General features: G+C 39.9%; 1 protein-coding gene across 1 annotated transcript in view; it reads right to left on the reverse strand.

Annotated features, from left to right (window-relative positions):
- Positions 1 to 1,008: 1,008 nt before the first annotated feature.
- The window catches only part of LOC130857635 (acyl-coenzyme A oxidase-like protein), a 58,744-nt gene continuing 36,070 nt past the window's right edge, over positions 1,009 to 23,682 (reverse strand). The window contains exon 4 of the mRNA XM_057743363.1: positions 1,009 to 1,642. Within this exon, the coding sequence (XP_057599346.1) occupies positions 1,301 to 1,642 (342 nt within the window). The 3' untranslated portion in view covers positions 1,009 to 1,300. The remainder of the gene's footprint in view (positions 1,643 to 23,682) is intronic.

Genomic DNA, 23,682 nt, shown 5'->3' on the forward strand with positions numbered 1-23,682 from the left:
CTCTGCACCTTAACCGCCTATCGTAGCACCCCGGGGAAAAGAGACCAACCTGCTGGGCGGGCTAGGAGTCCCAAACTCGCCGCGCGCCGGAGTGCTCCGCACTCTCCGTGGAGTTGGCCGACGCAGACAGGGACCGGAAAAGAACCACACAGAAGCAACCCTGATGGTTGTCTTCTGCTTCTGTGCAGCTCCGCCGCCCCCGCGTCGTCTGCTCTAGTGACCCTGTGAACACTTAAAAAAACAAAGGAGTCGGGGAAAGCAACCGGATAAATGCTCTTATTTGGGGCACAAGCAGGCGGTCGGCTCGGAGGCGGCAGTTCATGCAACGCAGACTGTGCTGGGGAGCTTCGGCCAAGCGCCTGGCGTCGCGTAACCACGAGCCCTTCCCGCCCTCTCCCGCAGAGTCAGAGCCTAGAAAAGGGGCAGCGTTGAGAACGGCGGGAAGGCGTTAGGTCTCCGCTCCGGTCCTGGATGTCGCCCTTGCGGACACAAGCAGAGCAGTGTCCCCTCCTGCCTCCTGCACGAGATATGGCGAGGGAGAACGGAGGATGGCTTGGACTGAAAGCAAGAATGAAGTCGGGCGACATCTACGGCCCTCACTGGAACCACAGTCGGCGGCGTGGTCTCTCCAAGTTCCAGAACCAACTTACTGCCATGTATTGCCCTGCGGCACCTCCCCCGTCCGCTGCAAGCAGCAGGAGCCTTCCCAACGCTTAATTTCTTTATTAAACTTTATCTGTATCTATGCTCTTCTCAAGAATAGATTACGCTTTCATTTGGTAAAAATGTTTTGCGCGCTTTGTCTTGCGGTCCGTCCGGAAACTGCCCGCCTGGAGGGACGAGCCCCGGTTCATGCTTTGCCCAGAGCAAAACTCCAGGTTCACACTCCCTTGTCCCCTCTCCTGTGTTTCCTCGGAGGGGGCTGGAAAAGCAGCCCTTGCTGAACTGAACCTTTGCCCGCGGGTGTTTGACTTTTATACTTTTATTTATTTTTTTAAAGCTCTTTATTGGAATATAATTGCTTTATATACTTTTATTTTTTATTTTTTTCCCACCCATCACCACAGTCTTCCCAAATCACTGGAAATCTGAGTCACCACTAACAGCGGGAAACCTTTGGTGGCAACCAGCTCTGGAGCGCGCTCGAAAGGGAGCCCACTTTGCCTAGGGGGATCTGGTGCCTTAGGCGGCAGAGGTCATGACCCGGCCAGTCGGGGTTACAAGGAGAGGAGAAAACGCCATACTACGGGGGCTGCCGCCTGGCTCCCTATCCCAACAGCTGTAGTGAGCCTCGCCAGCCTCAGCGGGACCCCGACTCTACGACCCAAATCCCTGAGGGCCGCGGTCCAGCGCGTGCCACCCGGCCTCGGGCCCCAGCTCCAGGCGTCTGAGAAGCGTTTTGGCAGCTGCGGGCGGGCCACCACCCTTTCCGCCACACTGGCTTTAACTTGGCTCCCAGCTTGGGCCGTGGAGATCGCGCTGTTTCCCGGGCCAGAGGATGCTGCGGTGCTGGATAGAAGGCCCAAGGGGCCATCGGGTTGACGATTCCAGCGATCGGTGCGTGGAGGGAGATATGTAGGATGTTAAAGGCGGAGATCACCCTCAGGGCATCATCTTTCACTGAGTCGCACAAATCGAGCAACTGCAAAACACGACACAAAGGAACGGGTCAGATGTTGGCGCACTTGTAGCGATTTGGTGCCAGCGGCTTTATGCCCATCCCTAAGCACCGGCACGCCAGCGGCCGCCAACACTCGTTTCCCTTCCGATTCCTTGGGACCCTGGAGGGTAGAGAGTGTTGGACACCGTCACAAGTCTTTTTCATCTTAGAACTTCCTAACTCGGACACTCAGTCTGGCAGAAGCCCGCTTTTTCGTAAAGGGGTGGGGGTGGGCTCCAAATTAGCCGAGAGCCGGAAACCGAAATCGGAGAATTTGTCAACTTTCCGCTTTCCAGCGCTTCTCTCTCCACCCCTCCGCTCCCCTCCGCTCCCCTCCCCCCACCTCGGCTCCATTTCTTTCCCTTTGCCTCCACTCCACCTCTGGAGTGCCTGGGGTGCCACCCTCTGGCGTACAGAGGCAAGTGAACAGGAAGAGCATCAGAACAGGTGAACCAGGGGAGACCTGCCCCAGTTCTACCGGGACTAGCAGCTCCCACCCCTGGCTGGCAGTAGACCACGATTCCTGAAACGCTGGCACAGTGGGACTGAGGGACCAAGGCCAGGCACTGGCACCTTTGTGCCCCTTCCACCTGGCTGCTGCGGGAAATCCACCTGCGGGAAATTAACACAAGGAACCTCTCTGACACCTTCCACGTTCTGACAACCCTTGGAAGGCATGGATAAGTCTTCCCTGCAGAAAGGAGAGAGAAATGAAGGCCAGTGATTTTGGAGGAGATGCACTGAGTGTATTTCTATTTCATTTTCTATGGTTTAGGTGCCAAACAAACAAAAAAAAGCTCTCACAAATAATAGATTGTTTTCCTAAACCTTGACAAGGACAGGGCAGAAGAATTGCTTTCCTTTCCATTTACCAGCTATGCACTTTACTCCTCCACTTTTCAAGTTTTCAGCCAGCCGTAAATTTCTTTCGCTCACCAGATTACAGTTAGCCCCCAAGTTTTTATGGTTTATTTTTATGGTTTTAAAAACATCACTTACACCAGCCCCACCTTTGTCCTCATGGTGGCGGTCATCACTGCGCTACACTAATGCTGTTAAGACTACAGTTCCTCTGCAGCAGTTCAAAATGCCATTTCAGGTGTTCAGAAACAATGAGAGTGGGGGTCCCCCAAAGAGGGGTGAGGATAGGGTGGGGGAAGAGCATGAATTTTAATAGTCCAACAATCCATCTTCCTTTAAAATGTGCTCTATTATGTCAGTAATTTCTAATGAAAACCTTCATTCTTTACACACTGTGGTTAAGCATCATCAAATCAGTACTGAAAAGACTTTGATCACATTTGCAAGATACACTGTGATGAACTTTCACTGACCAAGATTTCAAAGTTTGTAATTAATTCTCTTGACAAATCCCTGACTAATCTGTCAACTCTCAATGTCTCTACCCACACAGTTCAAAACCATGAGATGCTGTACAAGTCTTTAAACCCTCCACGTATTGTAATATCACTGTTCAAGACAATGTTTTCCTTTGGGTTAGCATTATGAAACTCAACCAGTTTTGTCATATATTCCGCAACAAGGGAAATTCAATTATTCGAGTGAGCGTTGCGTGGAAGAGAATATAGGTTTGGTCTGTCTGATGCTGAACACAGAATAAGGGTCCAGAGGTAGAAATTACAGGAGGCAGATTTCTATGCAATATTTTTACAACTTTAAAAGTGAGAATAAAGTAAATTTTTTAGAAAAAGGAACCCAATGGCTGGTGAAGAAGGTTTCCTTGCATGTAAGTGTTCAGAGACCAGATTCTCCAAAGACATTCTATAAATTTATTTATTTATTTATTTATTTATCTATTTATTTATATTTATTGGCTGTGTTGGGCCTTCGTTACTGTGCATAGGCTTTCTGTAGTTGTGGAGCGTGCGGGCTACTCTTCGTTGCAGTGCGTGGACTTCTCATTGCGGTGGCTTCTCTTGTTGCAGAGCACAGGCTCTAGACACACGGGCTTCAGTAGTTGCGGAGCATGGGCTCATTAGTTGTGGCTTGCGGGCTCTAGAGCACAGGTTCAGTAGTTGTGGCCCACGGGCTTATCTGCTCTGTGGCATGTGGGACCTTCCCAGGCCAGGGATCAAACCTGTGTCCCCTGCATTGGCAGGCGGATTCTTAACCACTGTGCTACCACGGAAGCCCCAAAGACACTCTAAAGAAGGATACTGGATTGACTGAGAAGACTGTTTATTGCTAAGATTCTTTCTAAACTTAAATTTCTGAGGCTGTCTGAAATAGCCCTCCTTCTTGCTTTCTCCATTTGTTACAGGCTGCAACCCGAACCCCGAATGATTAGTCTCCAGATGGGAGGATCAGGCATCAGTCCTGTTGTAATGCATTTGACTCTCATCCCAGGTAGCCTCCCACCCCTGCCTGTGGGGTCGATATAATAAAGATCATCCTTCCACTTACAAAGTGTGTACTGTGGTCCCACCCTGTGTTGCGGTTTTGCTGGGCACTGAACTTGGTGGTGCACACTGCAGGGACAGGCCTCCGACATGGTGGAAGTACTGAGCAGTTTTAGAGATCTTATACAAATACGATCTTCATACAAAGTAAACTTAGGCAGCCAATATAACATTGATTAGTACACAGTTCCAGCATTTTCTTATTACCAGAGGGCCCTTTAGGACTTAGCAAAGTAGTATAAAAGTTTAGTTTTATTACCAAACATATACTTCCGTACTGTAAGCATAAAAACGGTACATATTGTAGCCCCCTTTCCCCGCCCTGTCCTGCCAGTATGTGAGCCAACTGTACTGGATAAAGTACCCCAAGCCCACCTATCTCTTTACAAAGAATATTCACCAGCTTTTGAAAACACATCAGTGGAGACGTGCCCTTTAAAAATAAGAGAATATGAACACGTTATAAATTCTTGCAGAAAAAATATTATTTTAATTAATTTATTTTAATTAATTTATTTACTTTTGACTGTGTTGGGTCTTAGTTGTGATGCATGGGATCTTTCATTGCACAGGCTTCTCTCTAGTTGTGGCTCCCGGGCTCCAGAGCACATGAGCTCTGGGGTTGCGGCACGTGGGCTTCATTGCCCCGTGGCATGTGGGATCTTAGTTCCCTGACCAGGGATCAAACCCGCATCCCCTGCATTGGAAGGTAGATTCTTAACCACTGGACCACCAGGGAAGTCCCTTGCAGAAAAATTTTAAGAGGACAGGCCCAAAGCAGGGGAAGTATTGGTCTAAAAATAAGAACATAAGATCCATTACCCAGTGAGTGAGATTTGAGAATATCTTCTTCAAAGATAGAGGGAGCAGCCCACAAGGGAGGGACAGTATGTGGATATGTGAATATGTGGATTTGAGGGGGGGGATTTATAACATAGGTTTTGCTTTCCACCCCCACCTGGTTGTAGTAGATTAGTTTTTTCTCCCTCTTTTTGATTCTCCCTGCATTTTCCTTCTTCCAGTTGGGAAAGCAGGATGGCCTAGGATGGGCAGTGAGTAAGCTTTACAGCCTTCTAAACAAACTCTGTTTTTCTACAGTGTTGGTGTTAATTATACAACAGATGCCTAAGGTGTGAGGTACCCAGTGCGATTACAGCAACACCCCTGCTATTCCTAAGACTCTGTGAAGAAAGTTCTCCTGCCTCTTTCCACACCCTCCATCTCTGTTCCCAGCCCTAGATGACCTCATGCTGTACTCTGTTTGTGTACAGTCCCTTACTCCAACTCAAAATGTCCCTTAATTAGCCCATGTCTTGCTTGGGCACTGTGATAGAGTCTTTTTCTCCACCCCTTGAATCTGGGCTGCCTTGTGACTTGCCTTGACTAACAGAACGTGGAGAAGGTGACCGTGTGTGAGTTTTAGAGTGTAGGCCTCAAGAAGCCTTGCAGCTCCCACTCTCACTCCCCTGGGACCCTGAGAACCGTTGCTGTGCAGAAGCCCAGTCCAGCCTGTTGGAGGATGAGAGGCCATGTGGAGAAGGACCAAGGTGCCTTGGCCAAGAGCCAGGCCCATGGCTAGATATGTGAGTGAGGCCGTCTTGGACCCCTCAGTCCTGTTAAACTCAGATGACTGCAGTGAACCTACCTAATACTAGCTGAAGAATTATGCTAGAACCCAGGTTGCCTACTCACAGAATGCAAGAAATAACTATTATTTCATGACACTGAGTTTTAGGGTTGTATGTTACAGAGCAATAGGAAACTGAAACTAAAAATTTTTTAAATTCAAATTGCCATCCACTGGGGTCATGTTCAGCTGCACTTCTGCCTTCTTACCTTAGTTATCTGAGGACAATTCTGTATACAATTAAAGCAGTTGACAGGTGTAGCTGACTGATAGGCTTAACTGAAGGAGAGAACATCAGTCCTAAAAGAATAGTTTATAAAGCCAAATGAGTATCCAGTGCTGGGTATCTGGGAGAGAATTTGAATAGCAGGCTGGAGGTCTCACTGCAGGCCACCACCCAGCCCACTTCCCTAGTGCAGTTTAGAAGGCAAATCACCTTGCCTTATAACCATCCTCTGCTCCTTTGGCATCCCTGGGAGGGGCTTTAGCCGCCAATAAAAATCCTCAGTGCAAGCAAAGTGTCAGGGATGGGGAAAGAAGACAGAAAATATTTGCAACCAGGGATGCCAAGTCTTGTAAATGCTTAAGTTCTCCTGTACCATTAGGAGAGGGAAACAGATGGGGTCTGGTCAGGCCCAGCCAGAGGCAGCCTATGTGATGGACAAGTGCCTCTTTATCACTTCACTTCACCAGGACTGCAGTGTTTCCAAACTCCCAGAGATGTCTTAAACAAGGATGGCCAGCAGGGGTTCATCTCCAAGGCCTGAAGTCTTTCTAGAATGTGGGCAACAGGTCAGATCCCCAAAGCGGTTGGGAGGATGGAGTGAGGTACTTACGTGAAGACCACAGCGTAAGCTGCAAAGGGCAGCAAAGCAGAAAGTTATCAACTCTTTATCGCCAAAATATCAACTCTTTATCCCCAAAAGGCCTCTAAAGGCTTCCAAGAAACTCATATCCAGGTAAGTTTTAATGTGAACCTGTCCGTTTACACATAAACTCGGGGTGGGGGGGGGGTGGTGCTGAGTTGACAGGATGTGAAATCAGGCATGGGTACAGGGATGCATGACTTGCCACTTCGATCCGGCTGGATTTCTCTTTCTTCTCTGATGCCTACTATTTCTCATTTAAAGCAGCTTTAAAGAGCATCCTCCTTAAAGAAGCAGGTACACATCAACACATATGCCTTTCATCAACTGAGTTGGTGGACTCCACCTGGGAGGGGATGGCAGCCTGAAAGTGACAAGCTGGGGAATAGGTACGGAGACACCTCATCTTATGATTCCACCCTCTGAGAGGTCTGAAACCTTTCATAACGGTGGGTGCGCGCGTATGTATGAAACAATATCAGAATGTATTGCTTCATTTCAGTGAACCACCTTCTCCAGATGGTTGCTGAAAATGTTAAATGAAACAGGGTGTCAGCGCACATCACTCAGGCGCACTTCAAACATTTCTCATCAAGAGAAAGTTCGATTCATCTTTGTTGTCTATCTTCACCATCCATGGAAAAGTCATCCGGAGTTCCTCCAGTCTATTTATTTTTATCCTGGAATCTGGTTCTGGAACCCTCTCTGCTCTCTTCCGTAGCCCCTTTATTCAGACCTTCGTTACATTCTCTAGATTCTTGCCACACAAGGTTACCTTCCTCGAGTATTTTTTTGATCTGGTCATTCTTCTTCCCAAAAGTGTGGAATCACATCCACCTGCTTCTCGGGTTAAGGTAAAATGACCGATTGTGAACTTGAGTCCTTTAGCAGCACTCAATGTATTGAGTTCCCATAACCAGTTTCCTCATCTACTATCCAAGCACAATCAGCACTTTCTACTTAGGGCCAAGGAAACTTTATCTTTCCTTCCCCCTGATGCTCTTCACTATTAGGGAACTGGACCATATTTCCATTCTCCCTCTCTTGACACACTGCAACTGAACCAGGTCTCTTCCAAGCTTTCTGTGCTTGGTTACAGATTTACTGTCTTTGTAAAGCCACCCTAAAATAGTTGCTATGTGAGTCCAAAGAACTTGGACAGGTCATTTCATTTTGCCAAGCCTCAGTTTCTGCATCTGTAGAAAGGGAATATTATCTCCCTCTTAGGGTTTTGTAAGGATTAAGTAATGAATATGTAATAATATATTTATATTATATAATATTAAGCATTTAGCATTCTTGGCCTTATCACATAGTAGATACTAGCTAGACACTGATTCCCTCCATTTGCTTTTCTGTCACTTTTATTTTCCCTGAATGCTTAGTACTTACCTGTATATTTATGTATGACTCTTATATATATATATTTTTTTCAGTTCAAAAATTTCCATTTGCTCTTTCTACAGCTTCAATTTCTTTGCTGAGACTTTCTATTTTTTATTTGTTTCAAGTGTATTCATCACTGTTTGTCGAAGCATTTTTATGATAGCTTCTTTAAAATAGTCAAATAATTCCATCTCTGTCATCTCAGAATTAGCATCCATCAATTGTCCTTTTTCATTCAGTTTGAGATATTCCTTGTTCTTGGTCTGATAACTGATTTTCAACCAAAACTTGGGCATTTGGGGTATTATGTTTTGAGACTCTGATTCTTATTTAATTCTCTGGTTGTAACTGGCCTGATCTGACAGTGTTTTGGCAGTGTCAGGCAACAAAGGGATATATCTTTCTGGGTGTTATTAAAATCTCTTCCAAAACTCAGTCTTGGGTGAGTAGCAAGATGTCAGGGCAGAGGAGAACAGAGCTGCTCTTGGCAGGTGACATGGCATTACTTGGGCTTTTTGCTCTATTGCCAGGGGAGAGTGATGGCCGAGTGGCTGCCCCTTGCACTCTCAGACCCCTTCGGGCTTTGGCTGCCTGGAAGAGTATAGCCAGGACGAGGGGAAGTTCCAGCCATCACCTTCAGAATGGTCCCCCCATGCCTAGGCTGACCTCCAAGAAAGGACAACCTGCCTTACAAAAGGGTAGTAAACCCATTGGCAACATGTTGATTTTATTTTAAAATTTTATTTATTTTATTTTCTATTTTATTTTTTTTGGAAAAATGTTGATTTTAAAGAGTGGTATTTTGGAGCATATCTTTCAGGAGATCTGGACTGGCTAAAGATAAAAGAATAATACCTGTCCTATGCCTTGTTACCACATAGATGCAACTCAGATCAGGTACCTCCAATTTCATGTGCGTGGATGATAGAGGAAAAAGTTTATATGGGCATCTGACCCCCAGATGCCTGGGAAATGAGGGGTGATGGGTTTGCAGAGAATTCTCTCACGGAAGCACACCTGGCAGCCAAGGTGTGGAACGAGGCTCCTCCACGCCCTCATCTTGTGACCATGGGCAATTAACATTCCCCGACCTGTTTCCTCATGTGTGAAATGACATCAAGCGTGTGTGTCCTAAAGGTGATTTGCAAGAGTATCCTTCTTGGTACCAATCACTGTAGCTGGTTAAAGCACAGAAATGGAAATTTTCAACCTTACCAAAGCAAACCACAAATCCACTTGCTATAAGATAGCAATTACACATACTTTTCAAAAGGAATCTCTATGCAGCCAGCCTTTATTTTCTAAGGCATTGTTGGATATTGGGTGGCTATTCACCTAATTTTCTGCCCCTTCTTTTTCAATTGACTTGATTTTGGCTTAACTAGATATTGAGCCAGAAACCTTCAAAGAAGGGGAAACTTAAAACCATTAATCAACAGATATTTTTTAATGTAAAAGATGGGATGAGGGAATAAGGTTGAAGCGATTGGTGAGGTGAGATTTCCATATTGCTTGGGACTGTCATTTACGCCTTTGCTGCTGCTGTGATGTATAACTGAGATTCTGCCAGGTGTCTCTGGCCACCTTTGCCTGCCTTTAGCCTCCCCTGCTACTCCATGCTTGTGTTGTTCAATCCTAGTCCTCAGTGGACATGTCATAGATTGGTACCCCCAGCCTTTGCCAAGGATTTACCTCTCCCATGTAGTGTCTGTAATTTCCACACCCCATCCCAGATGGCCAAGCACATAAAGGTACAGAGGGAGCCACTCGGCTGCCTTGATTGGTAGCATCTTGCACCTCCAGTATCTTTATAACAACATCACGCGGCGGCCTTTCACATATGTGACCCAGGTTTTCTGCACTCTGCTCCCCAGGACTGCCATTTAATGCCTACTGTGTGCCAAGTTACAGATGAAATCTTTATATTAACTGCCTCCTTCAGTCCTCACAACAACTCTGTCATGCACCAGCCCATTTTACAGATGAGTAAACCAAGGCTTAAAAAATTTAGGATTTTGTTCCAAGTCACATACCTCATTACTGGGACAACTAGGGTTTTCATCCAGAGCTTTCTGCTTCCACATCTTCCATTCTGCCTCCATCTTTGCCCCAGGGCCTCACTGTTTCTGGTCTCTGGAGGGTACGGAGTGTTGCACTGAGGAAATGCCTCCACCACTGTAGCAAACCTGTGACCTGTGCTCTTCTCTCCAAGTCAGAATCAATGCTCCACGTGTACCCAATGTGGAAAGCATGGATCTGACCAGCCACACTGGCTCAGGTTCCCCAAGAGGACTTAGGACAGTAATGTGTGATCCAGGAAGGCTCTCGGATGTTGCCACTGAAGGAAGGTGCTGAGGACACTGGCTTCAGGGCCATCCACCATGTTGAAAGGGCCAGCCTGATGCTCTTCCCAAGAAGGACAAGGCTTCAACTCTCCGGAAAACAAGCAATGAGGCTCAGATACAAACAAGGGTCTTCAAGAAACAACAGATTTTCTACCTGTGGCAGGAGGGCCATTCACTCTAAGGGTTCTCCTTCTGCACAGGCCTTCCTGCTCCTCTGGTCCACGCCTTAAGTCACCAAACACAATTCAGGTCCCTTCAAAGAGCAACAGACTGAGTGTCAAACAGTCATGAGTGAAAATCACCTCAATCAAGTAATTTCCCTGTAGCTGGTACCACTTCTTGTGAAGACTTCCAAACTTGGCGAATGCATAGAGGCAGCAATCTTACTTCTCTCCCATCCACTCAACTCTCTTGAAGAATTGCCTGTCCCTGTAGACAAATGTTCTCTTAAGGGTCAGAATGGTAGGTCTGTAACAGCTAATTTGCCCTTTGAGCCCCTAATGCCAAGCTAGTGGTCAACATAAAGAAAACATACCTGAAACCTTTACATGGGGCATAATTGCACACTGCGTGCTGTGCTTCTAACTCTGTCAATTTACTCAACCGCCACGGGAAAGGGGAGCTCTGACCACTGGCGAGCTCCTCAAGGCGGGGCCAGACCTCAGCTTGTTGGTCCTAAGAACACATACATTCTCATGGTTGCTATGGCCAAGTTTCATTAGCATGAAATGAAATTCTGTGGTCCTGTTAAATAATCACGACTCCAGCTTAAGATGTTCTCTGAATCAAGAGTAATTATATTTTACGCTGATTACGTCTTCATTTGATAAAAATATTTAGCACAGTCTGAAATGTTAGAATAGAGAAAATTGCCTTCCTTACCAAACAACAATAAAAATGCCTTCATTTAGCCTACCTAGGGAGTTTATTTTGAGGTGAGACAAATTTACTTTCAAAGTGTTCTTCCTACTGCAATGTTTCCTGACCAAAGAGTACACAATTCCGTTCTTTTCTAAGTATTACTACAAAGCCCATTTCAGTAAAGGAGTGGGACTTTGAATCCTGATGTTATGACTTCCTTATCTTTAAAATGTTAGGATCATGTGAGTTTGGCACAGAGTGAGTATTTATAAATATTATTATTATTGTGTGTTCTTTACTCAGTAATAAAAAAACAATTTCTTCATAACTTTGGCATTTTCTAATACAAAGTCTGCTTAATCATCATCACCTAAAACAAGAATGCTGAGAAAGAGGTATCAACTTTAACCACTTAATAAGAACTTCTGACATTTATTCATACTGCTACTGATTCATAAGAGGAAAAGTTTAAAAAGAAGACAAGTGCATATAGCCTTCCCTTTAGAATACAGGAAACCATATAAAAGTATTGGCAATGGAATTAAAGTAACCACAATGCCGCCCTTGGTAGCATTTTCTACAAAGGCATTTACATGAACCGAGAAAGAATATTAAATTAGGTGGTTAAAATAAAACTTCACTATTAGCTTCACACATTTTCATACACGAGATTATGGCATTTTAATCAGCTGATCGTTCAGCCTTGCAAGCACAGACTCAAAGAAATGTGAACATACCCAAGAAGGAATAATTTTCAGTTAAACTATTTTTTTTTCAAGAAGAAGAAGCTCCACAAACTGCCAGAACTAAACATACGGTAAGAGTCCAAAGTTATTATGGAGAAATTCTGTGTCCATGGGTCCTAGAATTTTGAATTTTATCAACCAAATGATTTCAAAAGCAATTTGGGAGGACTTCTAGTTAAGATGTAAAAAGATTCAAGAGAATTTAGCTCCCATGGTAACAACCAGAAGTTGAACCCAAAGTTGAATCAAAGATTTCTAAGACTGTCTTCCAACATCCTGCCAACTCAACTGTTGACAAGACCAAAAAGGCACTATAGGAGTGGGGGTAGGTTGGGCTAATTAAAGCAGCCCCTGCTCAGCTAGACTCTGGAATCCTAATGATCAGCCCCCACCCTAACCACCAGACAAAAGAAAAGGAAATTAACAAAAGAAAATAAAATCTGTTATACACTGTGTCCAGAATATAATAAGAAGATACAAGATCTGCAAAGAAGCAGGAAAATATAACCCAAAATCTAGAGAAAGCACAGTTGGTAAAAGCAGACTTATAGGTGAGCAGTTATTAGAATTAGCAGACACAGTTTTTAAAATCATCCTTATAAGTGTTTTCAAGAATTCATAAGAAGAAATGGATATAATGGATTGAAATGGATACTTCATGAGACAAATGTAACCTCTAAAAAAGGATGACAAGAAAATTTTAGAACTGAAAAAAAGGACGATTTAAAAATGAAATGAAATACTTTATTTAAATATTGAAAATACTGTAAAATGAAACAAACCCATTCACTGATGGGTTTAATAGCAGAATGAACATTGCAGAAAAAGATTAGTACACTTGGAAACAGGTCACTATTATTCTAAGTGAGGCAGAGAGAAAAAGGAAAAAAAAGAAGGGAACATTAGTACCCTGTGGGATTATATTAGCAACCTAACATGTATGCAATTGGAATCCCAGACATTAGAGAGAATGAGAAAATTCTAGAAGACATAATGATATTTTCCAAATTTGATATAAAACATCCTTCACATATTCAAGAAGTACAATGAACACCAAATAGATAAATTTTAAAACAAAACAAAACCAAAAAACCCCATACTTAGGTATTGATCCATCACAGTAAAATTGCTTAAAGTGAAAGGTAAGAAAAAAATTGTAAGCTTAGTCAGAGAAAAGTTAATCTTATGTGTGGGAAAAATGATAAGAATGATAGCTGAATTCTCATCAGACACAAGGAAAGAAAGAAGACAACAGGATAATAAATTAATCTAAAATTCAATATCTAGTGAAATTGTCCTTTAAAAATGATGAAATTTAAAATTTTAAGTTGAGCAAAAACTGGGAGATCTATTGCCATAGACTCTCAGTACAAAGAATTCCTTCCGAATTTTCTTTATTCTCAGAGGATATAACACCAGATAAAACTGATCTACAATTTTATACAAAATCTCTTTAAAAAAATAGACAGTAAAGTAACATTGTTTTTTCCTTTTATGAAGCCAGCATACCCTGATGCCAAAACCTAACAAGATCATAACAAGAAAAAATTAAAGACCAATATCTCTTATGAACATAGAAACAAAAATCCTTAACAAAATATTCACATGTCAAATCATCTACATATAAAATGGACAAGCATCACGGCCAAGTGAGATTCATTCCAAAGAGGCAAGATTGGTTTAACATTAAAAAATCATGTAATTCATTACACTAATAGAATAAAGGAGAAAAATCATATGATCAATATGCAGAAAACAATTGATTCAGAAAAAGCTTTTGATAAAATTACAAAATATTCAAGATAGAAACTCAAAATAAAATAGGAATAAAAGGCAGCTTCTTCAATCTGATAAAGGACAGCTATGAAAAACTCACAATTAACACCAAAATACAGAATGCTTTTCCCCTAAGACTGAGAAAAAAAAGCAAGGATGCCTCATTTCAATATTTCCTTTTAACATCGCATTGGCTGAGACCCAACCGTTAGGTCTCAGCCAATGCAACAAGGCAGGATAAATACATTTTAAAAATGCAGATTGGTAAGAAAGAAGTAAAATGCTTTAGTCTCAGATGACATTATTGAGTACTTAGAGAATCTCAGAGAATTTACAAACTTCTTGAACTAGTAAGTGATTTTAGTGAGCTTATTGTACAAGTCAATGTACACAAATTGTGTGTGTACTAAATATGGAACATATATGTAATATACATGTAGAAAATGAAAAATTAAAATATACCATTGGCAAGAGCTTTAAAACTCATTTTAAAAACTTTGGGATAAATTTAATTAAATATGTTCAAGAACTCTATTACTGAAAATTACAAAACACTGTTGGGGGAATTAAATAAATGGAGAAATATACCATGTTCATAAATTGTTAAAATATCAATTCTCTGCAAACTGATACATAGATTTAATGCAATCACAATCAAAATCACAGTTGCCCCTTTTATTCCCCAGGAAATGTATAAGCTAATAATAAAATACATTTGGAAATACACATTTCTCAGACAAGCCAAAACAATTTTGAAAAGGAATAAAAAAATCTGGAGGACTTATATTCTCCGGTGTAAGATTTAATACAAAAATCAAAATAGAACTGGCAAAATAGTAGATAAGTACATGAATGGAATAGAATAGACTAGAAATAAACCCACACTTACATGGTCAATTTATTCTTGATAAAGAAGCTTAAATATTTTAATGGGCAGAGGACAATCTTTTTAATGTGGTGCTTGAACACCTGGATAGCTATATGAAAAACAGTGAGCCTCAACCCCTACCTCATATTATACTCAGAAATTAATTTGATATAGAACATAGACCTAAATGTAAAAGTCATATAGCTTTGAGAAGAAAGCATAAGAAAATATCTTTGCAACCTTGGGTGAGGCAAAGATTTCTTAGATAAAAACCCAAGAGCACTAACAAAAAAATTTGGAGTTAAAAAGTTTATTTCATCAAATTTTAAAACCTCATCTTTTCAAAAGATACTGTTAAGAAAATGAATAAATAAGCTACAGACTAGGAAAAACCCAAGTACCTGTGTTCAGAACGTATGACAAACCCTTAAAACTGAGTATTTTCAAAAAATAACAACACTACACAGTTTTAAACGGGCAGAAGATTTAAACAGATACTTCACAAAAGAAGGCACATGAAAAACAAACACTCAAAAGGGTGCCCCAAACCATTAATTATCAGGAAAATAAAAATTAATGCACAATGACATACTACTACAGACCCACTGGAATAGCTAAATTAAAAAGGTTGACCACACCAAAATGTCAGTTAGGATGTGGAACAATGAAACTCTTATACATTGCTAGTGAAGTTGTAAATGGTACAACAACTTTTGGAGAACTGTTTATGATAGTTTCTTAGACAGTTAAATATACACCTACTATATTATCCATTAATCCCACTCCTAAGTATTTACCAAAAGAAATGAAAACGTATGTCCAAAAAGTGTACAAAAATGATCCTGATAATCTTATTCATAAAAGTACCAATCCATGACATCCAAAATGTCCATCAACAAGAGAATAAACAATTTTTTCAGCACAAACTCCTTTAATGCAGAGAAAATTTAAAAGTAAGGTCTTAAATCATCAGTAATTTTTTCTTCCCACAGGTGAGTATAAACAGGACATTATACCGTAATACCTGTGGAATGAGGCAGCTGAGTTCAGCTGGAGGTAACCAGCCCAATTTCTGGAGTCAGTTTGCAGGAAGTGGACTCAGAGCAGTCCTAGAGAAATCAGCTTTGAGAAGGTGAGGAGTTAGGAGAGTTCAGCAGAGATCTATACAATGAAACACTACGCAGAGAAAAAAAAAAAAAAAGGAAAGAATGAACTACTGAACATCTCATAAACATCATGCTGGGCAAAAGATTCAGTTTATCTGCTTCCATTTCTATGAAACTCCAGAGCAGGCAAACTGAGCAGTGGTGACAAAGACAGAACCTTGGGAGTGAAGGAAAGAGATTGATAGAAAAGAGGCTAAGAGAATTTTCTTAGATGATGGATGGGGTGTGTATTATGCAATCTACCATTTCATTTATCAAAACTCACTGAACTGTACCATTACAATTTTTGCATTTCAATGTATATAAAATAGACCTCAATTTTTTTAAGAGGAAAAGCAGTTTGACAAGAACCAACATGTGATTGCCAACAATTTTGCTTTGTCAAGTAAGGATTAAAAAATAAGAATACTGGACTTCCTAGGTGGCGCAGTGGTAAAGAATCTGCCTGCCAATGCAGGGGACATGGGTTCGAGCCCTGTCCTGGGAAGATTCCACATGCCACAGAGCAACTAAGCCCGTGCACCACAACTATTGAGCCTATGCTCTAGAGCCCGTGAGACACAACTACTGAGCCCTTGTGCCACAACTATTGAAGCCCATGTGCCTAGGGCCCATGCTCCACAACAAGAGAAGCCACTACAATGAGGAGCCTGTGCACTGCAATGCAGAGTAGCCCCCGCTCGCAGCAACTAGAGAAAGCCCATGTGCAGCAATAAAGACCTGAAGCAGCCAATAAATAAATTAAATAAATAAATAAATTTATAAAAAAAACCCCCAAGTACTACCTACCATTATTATTTTATTTAAATGATAACTTTAATAATTTTAAATGAAAAATTATTTTCCATTATGAAAAACTCAATATATTTTGTTTCCCTCGTTTTGCCATAGAAAGGTCAACTATTTTCCTAGGTAGATTCCCTACTTGGGCTTATGGCAATCAGGAATCGGCAAATCAGGTTCTCAGGCCAGCAAGGACTGAAAAGGATCCTCCAAGTAAAGTCAAGTATTGTCATTGGATGTAACAGCTGCAGGCAGACTCTTTAGCATGAGAACAGGGGGACTGTCGATGGCTCAATTGGAAAGGGACTCAACAAGCGGAAGTTCCAGGGGACCACTGATCTGGGGTCAAATGAACTCAGCACACATCAAATCAAGATATCATTTTTTCTCCTCAAAAATTATAGTCAAAGCTCACTTCTGGAGGATGGATTTACTTTTCCCTACTCTCCCACTAAGCACAATGAAAAACCCTGAACATTAGAAATAAAACAAACATAAGGAAGACTATGAAAGGTGAAGAGAAGACCAACTGTCTAAGGACTTTGGAACCTCAGGAATGACACAGTGGTGAATTCCCTGGGTTTTCTTTTGACCTCATACATCCCACATTCAGAGCTAAAGAAACTGGCAACCCAGGAATATCAACAGATGCAGATAAAAATCTCAACAAAAGCCTGATCTTTCTTCCAAAGGGCCAGGAAAGACAGAAAACTTTTAGACAATAACAGATCTACTCCAGCCAAACACCATAGAAAAACTGTGGCTCCCACCACCCTTGTCTCTCAAGGCTGAGTGGGCTGCTTAGTAACTTCCACCCTCATCAGACTGTAATGAGGTGCACCCCCCATGGTGACAATGGAGTCCACATGGGGAACCCGGATTTCCACCTCCACCTGGAAGTAGCAAGGCATTCCCTCTTCTTCTAGACAGGATGCTGTCAGAGGAGGCCTAGCGAGAGTCGACTTAACCATCCCATGGTGGTAGCAAAGACAATGTGAGTGTCATTGGAGGCCATGTGGGGAGCAACAATGAGGCTCTCCTACCCCTCCTCACCAAGCTGATAACTGAAACCCAGAGGTAACAAGGACACCCTCCCCCCCAACTTGGATATCAGCAGAGGCTGAACAGAGAATATGGACTTCTATCCCTATAAGGCAGTAATGAGGTGGTGTGCCTTTATCACACTGGAGCACAGTCAGAAGAATCCAGCTAAAAGTAAATATTTAAATAAGATCCAAATTCTCATTACATAATACTCAAAATGTCCAGATTTCAATCAGAAGTCAAACTGAGTGAAAAAGACAATCAATAGATGCCAACACTGAGATTACAGAAATGTTAGACTTATCAGACAAAGATTTTAAAGATGCCATCATAAAAATGCCTCAATAAGCAAATAAGACCATGCTTAAAACAAATGGAAAAAAACAATCTCACCAAGAAATAGAAAAAGAAGAACAAACAAAGCCCAAAATCAGCAGAAGGAAGGAAATAATAAAGATATAAATATCAGAGAGAAAATAAATAAAATAGAGACAAAAAAATTAAAGAAAAGATCAATGAAACCAAGAGCTGATTCTTTGAAAAGATAAACCTTTAGCCAGGCTCATCGAGAAGAAAAGAGAGAGAACCCAAATAAACAAAATAAGAAATGACAGAGGAGAAAATAACAACTGATACCACAAACACACAGAAAAATATAAGAGAATACTATGAACAGTTATATGCCACAAAATTGGACAACCTAGAAGAAGTGGACAAATTTCTAGAAACATACAACCTTCCAAGACTGAATCACAAAGAAACAAACAATCTGAACAGACCAATCACTAGTAGTGATGTTGAATTTGTAATAAAAAAAAAAAAAAAAAAAAAAAAAAACTGCAGCAAACAAAAGTCCAGGGCAAGATGGTTTCACAAGGGAATTCTAACAAACACATAAAAAAGAGATACCTATCCCCAAACCATTACAAAAAATTGAAAAGGATGAAATACACTCAAATTCATTCTATGAGGCCACCATTACACTGATACAAAAACCAGACAGAGACTACAAAAAAATTATAGGCCAATATCTATGAATATAGATGCAAAAATCCTCAACAAAATATTAGCAAATCAAATTCAACAATATATAAAAAGGACAATACACCACAATCAAGTGGGATTTATTTCAGGGATACAAGGATAGTTCAATATTTGCATGTCAATTAATGTGATAGCCACGTTAACAAAAGGAAGGAGAAAAATCACATGATCACTTCAACAGATGCAGAAAAAGCATTTGACAAAATTCAACATTCATTCATGACAAAAATTCTCATCAAAGTTGGTATAGAAAGAATATATCTCAGCATAATAATGCCATTTTTGACAAACGCACAGCTAACATCATACTCAATGGTGAAAAGCAAAAAGCTTTTCCTCTAAAGTCAGGAACAAGACAAGGATGGCCACTCCTGACACTTCTATTTAACATAGCATTAGAAATCTCAGTCACAGCAATCAGACAAGAAAAAGAAATAAAGGCATTCAAACTGGAAGGGAACAAGTAAAACTGTAATCATTTGAAGACGACATAAAACTATACCTAGAAAATCTTAAGTCTCCACCAAAAAACTATTAGAACTAATAAATGAATTCAGCAAAGTTCAGGATACAAGATGCTTTTCTATACACTAATATCAGAAAGAGAAATTAAGGAAACAGTCACATTTACAATCACATCAAAAAGAATAAGATACTGGGGAATAAACTTAACCAAGGGGGTGAAAGACATATACTCTGAAAAGTATAAAACATTGATGAAGGAAATAGAAAATGATAAAAAGAAATGGAAAGATATCCCACGTTCTTGGATTGGAAGAATCAATATTGTTAAAATGTCCATACTACTCAAAGCAGTCTACAGATTTAATGCAATCCCTATCAAAATACTTATGAAAACTTTCACTGAACTAAAATGAATAATCCTAAAATTTGTATCAGTCCACAAAAGACCCCAAATTGCCAAAGCAATCTTGAGGGGGTAGAAAAAGCAAATCTGGAGGTATCATGCTCCCTGACTTCAGACTATACTACAAAGCTACAGTAATCAAAACAGCATGGTACTGGCACAAAACAGACAGACCTAGGGAATATAATACAGAGTCCAAAAATAAACCCACACACTTATGGTCAACTAAACTATGACAAAGAAGGTAAGAATATAAAATGGAGTAAAGACAGTCTCTTCAATAAGTGATGCTGGGAAAACTGGACAGCTACATGTAAAAGAATGAAATTAGAGGATTTCCTCACATCATATACAAAAACACCTAAATGTAAGGCCTGAAACTGCAAAACTTCTCAAATAGAACAGAGGCAGAATACTCTTTGACACAAATCATAGCAATATCTTTTTGGATCTGTCTCCCAAGGCAAAATAAATAAAAGCAAAAATAAACAAATGAGACCTAATAAAACTAGGAGCTTTTGCACATCAACGAAACAAAAAAACAACCTACTGAATGGGAGAAAATATTTGCAAATGATATGACTGATAATGGTTTAATATCCGACATATATAAACAGCCTATACAACTCAATTATCAAAAAAAGAACCTAATTTAAAAATGGGCTTAAGACCTGAATGGACATTTTTCCAGAGAAGATATACATATGGTCAACAAGCCCATGAAAATATGCTCAACATCACTACTCATCAGAGAAATGCAAATCAAAACCACAATGAGATATCACCTCACACCTGTCAAAATGACTATCATCAAAAAGTCTACGAATAATAAATGTTGGTGAGGATGTGGTGAAAACGTAACCTCAGTACAATGTTGGTGGAATTGCAAATTAATGCAGCAACTATGGAAAACAGTATAGAGGTTTCTCAAAAAACTAAAAGTAGAACTATCATAGGATCCAGCAATTCCACCGCTGGGTATATATCTGAAGAAAACAAAAACACTAATTTGAAAAGGTTCATGTACCTCAATGTTCATAGCAGCATTATTTATAATAGACAAGATATGGACGCAACCTAAGTGCCCATCAACAGATGAATGGATAAAGAAGAAGTGATATATATATATACAATGGAATACTACTCAGCCATAAAAAAAAGAATAAAAATCTGCCATTTGTGACAACATGGATGGGCCTAGAGAGTATTATGCTTAGTGAAACAAGTCAGACAGAGAAAGACAAATATTCTATGTTATCACTTGTATGTGGAATCTAAAAATAAAACGAATGTATGTAACAAAATAGAAACAGATTCACAGATATAGAGAATGAATCAGTGTTTACCAGTAGGGAGTGGGAAGAAGGTAGGGGAGAGTTAGGGACATGGGATTAACAGACACAGACTACTATGTATAAAATAAATAAGCATCAGCATACAGTGTACAGCACAGGGAAATATAGCCATTATTTTATAATAACTTTAAATTGAGTAAATTATAAAAATACTGAATCACTATGTCATATACCTGAAACTAATATAATATTGTAAATCAACTATACCTCAATTTAAAAAAGAAAAGGAAATGCAATGACCAAAATAAAAATTCAGTGGATAGTCTCAACACCAGAATGGAAGAGACAGAGGAAATAAATTAGTGAACTGGAAGATAGAATGATAGAAATTACTGAATCTGAATAATGGAAAGAAAATAGACTGAAAAAAGATGAGCAGAGGCTAAGGGTCCTGTGTGGTTTTAATAAAAGATCTAACTTCAATGTCATCAGAGTTCTTGAGAGAAAAGAAGAGAAAAGAAAGAGGGCAGGGCTGAAAAATACTTAATGAAATGATGGGAACTCCCAATTTTGGCAAAAGACATAAACCAACAAATTCAAAAAGTTGACTGAAACTCAACCAGGATATATTCAAAGAAATCCACATCATAGCATATCATTGTTAAACTTCTGAAAACTAAAGACAAAAAAAAAAAAATCTCTTGAAAGCAGAGAGAAAGAGAAATGATGCTTTATTCATAATGGAAAAAACAATCTTAATGACAGCAGATTCTCATTAGAAACCATGAAGGCCAGAAATGCTTTCAGGTGCTGAAAGAAAAGAACTCTCAACCCAGAATCCGATATCCAGTGAAACCATGTCACTGTTTTCAGATGACATGTTTGTCTGTACAGAAAATTCCAGGGATCTACAAGCACTCCCAGAATTAATATGTAAGTTCAGAAAGGTTGTAGAATATAAAGTCAACATCTAAAGAATCAGCTGTATTTCCATATGCTGGCAATGGACATGTGGACACTTGAAATCAAATATGCAATACCATTTACAATCACTCAAAAAAAAAAGTAAATAATTAGGTGTAAGTCTAAGAAAACATGTACAGGTCTTGTATGCTGAAAACTACAATATGCTGATGAAAGAAATCAAAAGACATCTAATCTATACATAAATGGAGAAACACACCATATTCATAGATTAGAAGATTCAGTGTAGTATTGATGTCATTTCTCCAAAAATCAATATATAGGTTTAACATAATTCCTGCCAAAATCCCAGAAAGATTTTTTTGTAGATATAGACAAAATTATTCTAATATTTACATGGAAAGGAAAAGAATTAGAATAGGTAAAACAATTTTGAAAAGGAATAAAGTGGGAGGAATCAACCTACCATATTTCAAGTTTATGTAACTAACATAGTCAAGACTGACTATGTGTTATTGGCAGAGAAATAGGTACATAGATCCTTGGATCAAAATGGAGAATGCAGAAATAGAATGACACAAATATGTCCAACTGATTTTAGACAAAGGTGTTAAAGCAACTCAATAGAGAAAAGATAACCTTTCAACAAACTGCTGTTAAGGAAACTGGACATACATAAGCCAAAAAAAAAAAAAAAGTCTCAATCTATGTCTTCTACCTTATACAAAAATTAACTCAAAATGGATCATGGACTTAAATTTAAAATGTAGAAGTTTGAAACTTTCAGAAAAAAACAAACTATAGGATAAAATCTGCAGGACCTGGACATAAGTGAAAAGTTCTGAGACTTGTCACCAAAATCTATAAAAAGGAAAAACTGATAAACTGGACTTCATCAAAATTAACAACTTTGATTCTGTAAAAGATGATTTTAAGAGGACAAAAGAACAAGCCACAGACTGGGAGAAAATATCTGTAAACTATGTATCTGACAAAGAACAAGTATCTAGAATATATAAAAATGTTTAAAACTCAACAGTTAAAAAAACAGGGGCAAAAGACGTGAACATATATTTCACCAGAGGATATATAGATGGCACACAAACGTGAAAAGATGTTCAACATCATTAGCCATTAAGAAAATGCAAATTGAAACCACAATGAAATATTACTATACACATATCCAAGTGGCTAAATAGAAAATAGTGACACCAGTAAACGCTGTTGAGGATATGAAGAGACTGGATCACTCCTACATTGCCTTGGGAATGTAAAATGTTACAGTCACTCTGAAAAACAGTTTGGCAGGTTCTTAGAAAACATCAACATGCACCCACTCTACCATCCAAAAATAGCCTTCCTGGACATTTACTCTAGAGAAATTAAAACTTAAATTCACAAATACTTATAACAGCTTTATTCCTTTTAGTCAAATACTAGGAAAAACTCCAATGTCCTTCAATGAGTGAATGGCTAAACATTCACTGTGATGCACTCATACATGGAGTATTATGTAGCACTAAACAGAGACAAACCAAGGATACGTGCAACAACCTGGATGACTCTCCAGAAGATTATGCTGAGTGGAAAGAACCAATCCCCAAAAGTTTAATAGTATGTGATCCCCTTTATACAACATTCTTGAAATGATAAAATTACAGAGATGGAGAACAGATTAGTAGTTGCTAAGGATTAAAGGAGAGGTGGGGGAAGGGAAGAGGGTGTGGCTATAAAAGCATCACATGAGGAGCCCTTGTCGGTGAAGAAAACACTCTGTATCTGCACTGTATCAATGTCAGAATCCTGGGTGTGATGTTGTACTATAGTTCTGCAGATGATACCACTGCGGAAGACTAGGTAAAGGGATGTGAAATCTCTGTGTGTTATTTCTTACAACTGCATGTGAACCTATGATTCTCTCCAAATAAAAAGTTCAATTAAAAAATGAACCCCCCATGATTGTAGTCAGATGACTCTCAGATTAGGTTTTAACAAAGGGATTT

The sequence above is a fragment of the Hippopotamus amphibius genome, chromosome 7, assembly GCF_030028045.1.
Source record: "Hippopotamus amphibius kiboko isolate mHipAmp2 chromosome 7, mHipAmp2.hap2, whole genome shotgun sequence".
Lineage (NCBI taxonomy): Eukaryota > Metazoa > Chordata > Mammalia > Artiodactyla > Hippopotamidae > Hippopotamus > Hippopotamus amphibius.